A 9,870-nucleotide genomic window follows, 5' to 3' on the forward strand; every position below is an offset into this window, starting at 1 on the left:
TCTTGTCTGTAAAATGAGAAGACTGGCCTAGATGGCCTATGAGGTCCCTTCCAGCTCTAAATCTAGGGGCCTGTATTCCATATTCCCTTGTGCTGCTCTTCCCTCATATATCACTCAGTCATCAGTTCTGGACGTGGCCTGCCTTAGTTCTTGTTCACACTCATTACATAACCATTAGTAGTAGTCAACATTGCCCTTGCTGATGTCTTTCAAGGGCTCTTCCCCCCTTTCTCTCTTGGTAGCAATGATGACTCTTCCTCATGATAATCTTGTTCCTTCTCTCTGTTCCAGTCCACCCAAATCCCCAAATAAACAGTCATCATTCCTTAGAATGTGCAAAGATCTTTGCCCTACAGCTTCCATGTACTTTGGCAGCCCTTACCAAATCAGACAGGTGCCAGTTTTCTATTGTACCCCAGCCCTCAGGCTGTAGACACCATTGTTTTCTCCTTTTCACCAGTTTCTTAGTATAATCCTTCAGCATAAGCAACAAGCCTCTGACAATTTATGTTTGCAATGGAGAAGTTAAAGCATTCTGAGGCAGACTAGTGCACTTCCATATTTATTTTGCAGCTTATAAAATGCAAAGGATTAACATGAAGCCAACAGATTGAGTACTTACAAATAAATGGTGGACTTCTTTTTGAAAACTACCACTTCCTGTAGGTATTCATCATGCAAAGGGAAAAAGTGGCTAGGGTCATCTTCTTGAATTTGAGTTACATTTGTCGGGAGGTTTTTGCATCCTAGTCACTTGAATTAATTGACTGGTTTCATTTTATCCTCTTGCATTTGAAGAAAATAATAGCTGGTGGTAATTTGCCCCTAAATCAGGAGCCAAACCTTGTGACCCAATGAGTCCTCTCTCAGTTCCATATCTTAATGTGATTTCCAGATGGGAATGTAGGCCCAGATGACAGCAAAGAAAAGTTGGAAGAGGATCAGTTTCCAGTTAGTTCATCATCACAGTCAGTTGAAGCTATGGATGAAGCTAGCGTTCTGAGAAATGATTTCTATGTTCTGTTCAATGAGTTAAATAGCTTGAATGGCAGGGTAGTCTACACAACTGGTGGTAACACAGTTGGTAGAGGATCTGGACATTGTATTTGTTCCCCAAATGACCAAACAGCAGCAGCAGCAGCAGTAGCAGCAGCAGCAGCAGCAGCAGCAGCACCAGCACCAGCAGCAGCAGCAGCACTAGCAGCAGCACCAGCACCAGCAGCACCAGCACCAGCAGCAGCAGCAGCACCAGAACCAGCAGCAGCACCGGCACCAGCACCAGCACAGTCGAATGCCGCATCTGGGTCCAGTTCACTTAACAACCCACAGGAGGAAAGCGAAGCTAGTTTCAAAGTTCAAATACTGAAGGAGGTGCGAAAGCCTGGAAGAAGTAAGTATTTAAAGCCTCTGTCAGTCCAATAACTGATGGCGGGCCAATAGCTGCAATAAGGGAAAGAAAACCCCAAAACTGTCATTTGTTATAGTCAGGTTTAACCCATCTTGGGATGGCTCTTCTTTGCACTGCTTATATCTCTGTTAAGCAAGACCATCTGATACAGCAACTGTGACTGACAAAACATATAACATTCTACTCTTGCAGCTTACCATTCCTTAAGAGAGAGGAAGGAAGTATGTTTTAACATCAGTCATCTGGAGTCAACGTTGGTCATTGTATTTGATCTGAATTGTGTTGTCTTTCCTTTATGTCATTGTATTTTGTTCTCCTGGCTCTGCTTACTTCATTTTGCATCACTTCTTACAAGTCTTCCCATGTTTCTCTGAATTCTCCATAGTCATCATTTCTTATAGCACAGTAATATTCTATCAGACTCATGTACCATAGTTTGTTCAGCTGTTTCACCAATTGGTGAGCACACAATTTGTTTCCAGCTTTTTGCTACTACAAAAGGGCTGTCATGAATACTTTGGTACATAAAGGATATTTCTGTCATTGACCTCCTTGAGGTACATGCCCAGTAATGGGGGTACTAGGTCAAAGGGTATGAACAGCTTAGTCACATTTCTCACATAATTCCAAATTGTTTTTCAGAGGAATTGAACCAATTCAAAGCCTCACCAACTATATTAGTGTGCCTTTCTTACCACAGCCTCTCCAACATTGATTATTCCCAACTTTGATTGCATTTGCCAATTCGATCTGTATGAGATGATACCACAGAATTGTTTCAGTTTGCATTGTGTGGCTGGGTGGATAGAGCGTTAGGCCTGGAGTCAAGAAGACCTCACTTCAAATCTGACCTTAGACACTTACTAGTTGTGGGACCCTGGGCAAGTCACTTCACTTCTGTTTGCTTTAATCCCTTGGAGAAGGAAATGGCAAACCACTCCAGTATCTTTGGCAAGAAAACTCCATGGACAGCATTGGTGTGCTATGGTCCACAGGGTCACAAAGAGTCAGACACAACTGAACAACGACAACAATCGATGATTTAGATAATTTTTTCATCAGATTGTCAATAGTTTACATTTCTTCTCTTAATAACTGTTCATATCCTTTGGCAAGGTATGGTCACTTATTAGCACTGACTTCCCCTCCCGTAGTCCTTTTTTTTTAAGTTTTATTGATACCTTTTTTAAAACATCACAGTCACTTCCCCATATATTCCACTCCCACCCTTCCAATAGAACCCTCCCTTGTAAAAAAGAAAACCAGGTAAACAAAACCAACACAACGACCACGTCTGACAGCCTGTGTGACATTCTGCACCTGTAGCCCCCCACCACTCTGTCAAAAGGAGGGAAGTGTGTTTCATCATCTACCCTCTGGAACCAAGGTTGGTCATTGCATTTAATCTGGGTTCAGATGCCTTTTATTTTCCTTTGTATTATTGGAGTTATTGTATATATCATTCTTCTGCTTCTGCTTTTTTTTCCACTAGGCTCTACTTCCTACAAGCCTTCTCAAGTTTCTCTGAATTCTTCATTTTCATAATTTCTTGTAGAACAATAGGATCTGTTACCTTCCTATTCCCCAATCACTTCAGCCATTCCCCAGTTGGTGGATGCCAGCTTTCTTTCTAGTTCTTTGCTAACACAGAAGAGAGAGGTGCTCTACATATTTTGGTCTATGTGGGCATTTTGCCATTTGCCCTCCATGGGCCACATGTGTAGTAATGGAATTTCTTGGATCAAAGGATATGAATGGTTTGATAGCTTTTCTGGCCTAATTCCAAATTGTTTTCCAGAATGGGTACACTGATTCACAGTCTCACCAATAGTGGATGTATGTGCCTGTTTTCCCACAGCCCCTCTAAATAGTGAATATTTCCATCTTTTTGTTGTCTTTGCCAATTTTGCTGGATATGAGGGGAAATCTTCAGAATTTTAATTTGCATTTATCTTAGTGATGTGAGTCATTTTTAACATGGTTATTGATGGTTTCCATCTCTCTCTTGAAAACTGTTCATCTCCTTTGACAAGTTGTACTGTTACTTCTTCACTCTGAGTTCTTAATTGTAGAAATCCCCAGATGAGATCTCAGACCATGAGCCTAGGCTCTTCATCAGTTACAAATAGCAACAACAAACAACAACAATGAATTCCCTAATGGCAAGCAGGGAAGTGAATTTTTGAAGATGTGCCCATCAGTAATGGCAGACTCCCTTGGACTTCTTAATACATTGTGCTCTGTGTTGGGGGAGGAAAAGTCTTACTCTGAGGAAGTATGTGCCCATTGGTAATGGCATGTATCTTTTTCGAGTAAGTAGAAAGTATAGCAGAAGCATGGGGTAGTAGACAGAATGCTGAGTTTGGACTCAGGACAACCTGTGTCCAAATTTGGCTTCTGAAACTTAACCAGTCCTGTGCTTCTTGGTGTATCTCAAGCAAGCTCCCTTGGACTTCTTACTAACCGTGTTGTAATCTGTGTTGGGGGAGGTCACAGATCTTTCATCTATTTGTGTATGGAATATCCCAGATGTGGGTCTGCAATAGAGCATTTTGTAGTAATGCTATTTATCAAGACAGAGTATGCTATCAGAGGAAAAACGGTATATAACAATAATAATAGGAGTGAACATTTACACAGTGCTTACTATGTGCCAGGCACTGCACAAAAGCACTTTCTGATTATTCTTTCACTTAATCCTCACAACAACCCTGGGAGGTAGGGGCTGTCACGATTCCCATTATACAGATGAAGGAGCTGAGGCAGACGGGTGAAGTGACTGGCCCAGGGTCACACAGCTAGTGTCAGAGATCAGATTTGAACTCTAGTCTTTATGACTCCAGGCCCAGTGCTTTATCCACTATATCACCTAGCTGCCCATTACAAGAAAAAAAAGGAGAACAGCAACAACACCAAAAAGCTGTAGCACGCTAGCCTTGAGAGAACTTATTTTTGTTTTTTTATTTTTAAATTTTTTTTATCTTACATTTGCAAAGCCCTTTCCAAATGTTATCTCATTCAATGCTCACTGGAGCCTGGGAGGGAGGTGCTTCTGCCATATGAAAGCTCTTTAGCTTGAATGCAAACAAAAGGTTTGCCCAGATACTGCCCCTGCTGCTAGCTGAGCTCAGTTTTTCCTTAGCTCTGGTTTTCTTAAAATCAACAATTTCAGTGCCTTAAGAAAAAAAGAATACAGAAAACACTGTGTTTTTAATGCCTTCAGATTATGAAAAGATCTTCAGTCTGCTTGAAAAACTACGTGGATCTGTGGAAACCCAGAAACGTTTGATTTTTATTGCAATCAAGGAGGCAGCAAGGTTTGTATTGAGTAGAGATAGATGCTTGGGCCTTACAGGCCAAGGACAAAGTTGGGGCAGGGAGGGTTTGATGGCTTTCAACTCCACCTTCATCCCAATTCCCTTTGCTACCAGGCAGGTGAGCAGGAGCCTGAGAGGAAGCCTGAATCTAGTGCAAAGAGAACTAGATTTGGAGTGAGCCAGCACAGTTCAGATCCCATCTCTGGCCCTTACTGTTTGTGCGACTCTGGGCAGTCCTTTCTCCTCTTTAGGCCTCTGTTTTAGCCTCTGAAATAAGGCTGTTGGACTAGAGGATGGTTATGGGCACTTTGAGCTTTGACATTCTGTGATCTAGCACTATGGCCCATATGTGCTGTGTCTGGTGGGCACATAGACTAAGTACTTGGAGCTCTTCAGGAATTCTCCATCCTTGCCAGTATCCAAGCTGCAATGACGGGGCAGAGATAATGAAAAGAGTAAGGCAAGGGATTAGAGGGAAAGCCAGTACCAGAGTCTTTGGCCAAAAATACAGAGGCAGGAAGGTCCACCTCTAGATAATGCCTTTGACTACAAGAGCCTTTTTTTTTTTTTAAAGCAATCGGGGTTAAGTAACTTGCTCAAGGTTACACAGCCAGTTATTTCTGGGTGTGGTGCTGAGTATCTGAGCCCGGATTTGATCCAGGTCGTCCCAACACTGGAGCCGGTGCTCTTACTCTCTGAGCCACCTGGCCGCCCCTAAGCAATTGGGGTTAAGTAACTTGCTCAAGGTTACACGGCCAGGTGTTTCTGGGTGGGTGCTAAGTGTCTGAGCCCAGATTTGATCCCAGGTCATCCTGACACTGGAGCCGGTGCTCTTACTCGCTGTGCTACCTGGCCGCCCCTATAAGAGCCTTTCTTAAGGTACTCTAGTGAGCATTTGGGGGCCATCTCCAGTCATCCTGATCTATATCTTACCACTGGCCCCAGATGGCTGCGGAGGAGAAAGTGAGGCTGGGGACTTTGCACAGCCCTCCCTCACTTCAATCCAATTCACTTGCAAGTCCTGGCATCACCTTCCTGATGCCAAGATCCTCTTCGAGAACAAAGGGCAAACAATAGCCTGTGAGTGACCATCGGTGGAAGATGCTAAAATGATAAGCATATAGTGGTGATAATAGTAGGACCTACCTCACAGGACTGTGAGAGTCAAACGAAATAACATGATGTAAAGCTTTGCAAACTTGAAAGTGACATATAGCAGTGCTGTTGTTGGTCAGTCATTTTCAGTGGTGTCTGACTGTTCATGACCCCATTGGGCATTTTCTTGGCAAAGATACTGGAATGGTGTGCAGTTTCTTTCTCCAGCTCATTTTGTAGATAGGGAAACTACAGCAAAAACAGGATAAAGTGACTTGCCCAGGGTCACATAGCTAGTAAGTATCTGAGGCCAGATTTGAACTTGAGTCTTCGTGACTCCAGGCCCTATCCACTGAGACACCTAGCTTCCTCCTTATCAATCCTAGCTATTATTAATAAATTCCTTTGCAAGCTTTATTTTCCAGTTTTATAAGCTGATATTAGGGGCAGACTCATCAAAGCTTATACTTGTTTCACAAAGTATTTTTCTTCCCAGCAGCCCTGTAAGGCAGGTAATATAAAGACTAGTATCCCTATTGTTGTTTTTAAATATATTTTATTTATTTCATTAAGTATTTCCCCATTACATTTTAAAATTTTTGGGGGCGGCCAGGTGGCTCAGTGAGTAAGAGCACCGGCCCCAGTGTCAGGATGACCTGAGATCGAATCCGGGCTCTGATTCTTAGCACCACACCCAGAAATAACTGACTGTATAACCTTGGGCAAGTTACTAAACCCCAATTGCTTTAAAAAATTTTTTTTACATTCTTTTTTTTTTTTAATTTTTGAGTTCCAATTTCTCTCCCTTTCTCCTGCACTTACCCCACCCCTTGAGAAGGCAAATAGTATGATATGGATTGTAGTATCCCTGTTTTACATCTGGGTAAGTCAGAGAGGCTATGTCATTTGTCCAGGGTCACATGACTACTGATGGCTAAGAAGCCTGGGGTGGGGGAAGGGGTGGCAAAGCCAGGCTTCAGACTCAAATCTTCCAAGTCCTATGTTCTTTCTACTCCATCAAGCTCCTTTTAAAAAGGGCAAAGCTATTGAACTCCTAACAAGAAGGTTGGTTTATGTTGGAGGCCTGGGACGTTGTGCTCATTGGACTATAGACCACATCTCAAAAAGGAGTTCTTAGTAGCTCTATGTAACCAAGTTCCTTGAGGGCAGAGACTTGCTTTTGTATCTCCAGTGCTTGGTACATAGTAGGTGCTTAATCAATGCTTGCTGATTAGTCAATTACATTGAAAAAGAACCCTCATGCAGGCTTTATACAAGCCATTTGGAGGGGGGAACCTAGAGTCTCTTTTTCTACCGGTATGATGACTGTAAGCCAACCAGAATAAGTAAGATTTTCTGGCATATTACAACAAAGCACAGGAGACAGGGATTCAGAAGAGTCAACTCCAGGATTTGACCTCCAGATGGTACAGATTCAATTCAATCTCCAAATATTGTATATATGGTGATTTGGCTAACCCAAGTAGTCTCTTGAACTGAACATCACTTTTCCTTATTTGAGATCACAGTATCATCAGTTTGGAGCTGACAGGGAATGATTGCATCTGTATACAAGGTGTTGCCATCTTGGATACAGATAAACAAATCCAAAGTTGAGACAAGCCTAATAAATAGGGCTATTGTAGAAGACTTCTTGGTGTAGAGGTTGCCAGCTGGGTTGATCCTTGAAGGAGAAGGATTCTGGTAGACTCCTGATGACCTTGATCTTCTCAGTAAAGTAAGACATGATGTCATTGTGGGAAGGAACAGGGTATAAGTTGGGAATAGTCACTTCAGAGAGTGTGCATCAACTTGGGAAGAAGAAAGGACTAATGTGTGTCAGTAAGGCCCAGGTTGATTCAACAACATGTGCCCAACACATCTTGAGTCATTTTCCCGTCCCCCTCAGCACCTAGCATGTAGGAGGTTCTTGAATGATATAATATGTTGGTTGACTGAATCTTTTTTTATTACTACTTTCAGATTTAAAAAACGAGTTTTAATTCAACGCCTTGAGACACTGTTAGAAGAAATACACCTCAACAGCCTCCCTTTACCATTAACGACAACTAAGAAGAAATAACATTTTAATTTCCAAAGTAACCTTTTGAGAAATGACAAACTTGTACTTTCTTATTCTATGAATGGATCCAGTGTAAACTTATGCCTTTGCCTGTAAGGCAACTTTATGTTACAAGAATCTGAGCACAGCTATGATAGCATTTTAATTTGCCATCTCTTGGCCAGCAGAAGCTGGAACATGTAGCCATAGCAATTTCCTGGGAAGGAGTGGGGTAGCTTTTTTTTGCCTGTGAAGGGTGATGATTTTTTTTGGAGGGCTGACAAGTACCTTTGCATGAAGTGGGTAGCAGCCTCAAAGCCCGAGTCCTGCCCCTTGCACAGACCATCTCCTTTCTTTGAAAAAATGAGCTGCCCCACTCCTGGCCACCATGCATTCACAAATCGGTGGACGTTGCCACAGCCCTAATTTCACAAACTACTATTTGTTGTATTTTTGGAAGTCTTTCTTTGATGTTGGTTGTTTTTACTTTAGCTCTTTCTGTATCTAGCTGTTCCTCTACCTACCCCATCCCACCCCCACCTGACCCTCAGTGAGCCTTGCCTTATGAGAAAAAACCATTTCAGCAAAACTGACACCAACTGAGTTGGACAGTGTATGCAACATTCCAGCACACCCATAGTCCCTTATTTCTCCAGTGGAAAGAGAAATTTAGCTTAGCCATGCCTTTTAAATGATGCAGGTTTCTGGGTAGACTGAGCCAGAGAGTAACTAAACCTGCTAATTGGGTATGAATTAAGAAGAAAGGCAGCCCTAAGACATTGCATCCCAAGTCCTTTTCTCTAGCACTAGTTGTACCCCTTCTCATACTCCCTAACACCTTCCTTCTCTGGAGTTCAGCCATACTGGCCTGTTTCCTATTCCTCAGACATAGTGTTCCATTTCCCATCTCAGTACCTTTGCACTGGCTGTTCCCCATGCTTGGAATGTTCTCCCACTTTACCTTCCCCTCTTCAAATCCTTCAAGATACAGCTGAAATGCTACCACCTTCAGGAGACCTTTCCCAGGCCCCCCTCCCCTTCTCTAGTCCATCAGGTCCCTGAGCCCTCCCTCCCCAACTCCCCAGCTGCCAGTGTCTGCTGCTCAGGTTATCTTGTACTCATTCTGTATGGATCTTGTATATGCCTATATGTGTACATTTTGTCTCTTCCGTTAGAATGTAAGCTCTTTGAGGACAGGGCCTACTTTCCCTTTCTCTTTGTATCCCCAGTGCTTGGAAGAGTGTCTAGCACAAATATGCCTAATACATGTTTCTTGATCAATCCCTCCTGCCAGTCCCTTGAACAATCTCTCTCAGACTCTCTTTTACTTTGTTTACAGATTTTGTGAAAATACATTTGAAATTTCCCAGATCCCTGACCTCAGCTTTGTTTGCATCCTTTGAGGATGATACTTCTCAAGGCAGACTTTTATTCACTGTGCTTTGTAAATGTTAAAAAGTTTTTCATGCTCTACAAAGAATTATTTTTAAGCAGTACTGTTAAAGTAATTAATTCTGTGATAATTGTATCTGTTTACAATTAAGCTTTGGACTCTGAAATAAAATAAATCATTTTATTACTCCTAAAAGTGGATTGTTTGTTGAACTTATTGGCTAATTGAAACCATGGGAGCTGATGAATGTGGATAGGTCCCAGGACATAGCTGGAGTAGGGGGGCAGCAATTATGTCTAGGGGAAAGGAGATGAATGATGAACCAGGAGAAGAACCTGAGAAGGAATGGTCAAGTCAAAGTAGAGTCAGAAGAGAGAAATGGCCTGTAAGTCAAGGGAGGAGACCGATGGCCAGCTATCTTAAAAGTTACTAAAGAGGTTAAGGGGAAAAACAAAAACAAAAAACCTCAGCTCATCATGTCACACCCCCCCCCCCCCCCACACACACCCTCCCCCCCCCCCCCCCCCCCCCCCCCCCATGGTTTCAATTCCCCCCCCCCCCACCCCCCCCCCCCCCCCCCCCCCCCCCCCTCCCC

At 42.9% G+C, this 9,870-nt stretch overlaps 1 protein-coding gene across 1 annotated transcript in view; it reads left to right on the top strand.

Annotated features, from left to right (window-relative positions):
- The window catches only part of LOC138150607 (integrator complex subunit 6-like), a 64,315-nt gene extending 56,206 nt beyond the window's left edge, over positions 1 to 8,109 (top strand). Inside the window, 5 exon segments of the mRNA XM_069074009.1 lie at positions 896 to 1,143; positions 1,288 to 1,390; positions 4,632 to 4,725; positions 7,804 to 7,871; positions 7,874 to 8,109. Of these exon segments, the coding sequence (XP_068930110.1) occupies positions 896 to 1,143; positions 1,288 to 1,390; positions 4,632 to 4,725; positions 7,804 to 7,871; positions 7,874 to 7,911 (551 nt within the window). The 3' untranslated portion in view covers positions 7,912 to 8,109.
- The last annotated feature ends 1,761 nt before the right edge of the window (positions 8,110 to 9,870 follow it).

The sequence above is a fragment of the Petaurus breviceps genome, unplaced genomic scaffold (genome assembly GCF_028583685.1).
Source record: "Petaurus breviceps papuanus isolate PSGF00001 unplaced genomic scaffold, PetGlider_PUasm1.0 90881, whole genome shotgun sequence".
Classification (NCBI taxonomy): domain Eukaryota; kingdom Metazoa; phylum Chordata; class Mammalia; order Diprotodontia; family Petauridae; genus Petaurus; species Petaurus breviceps.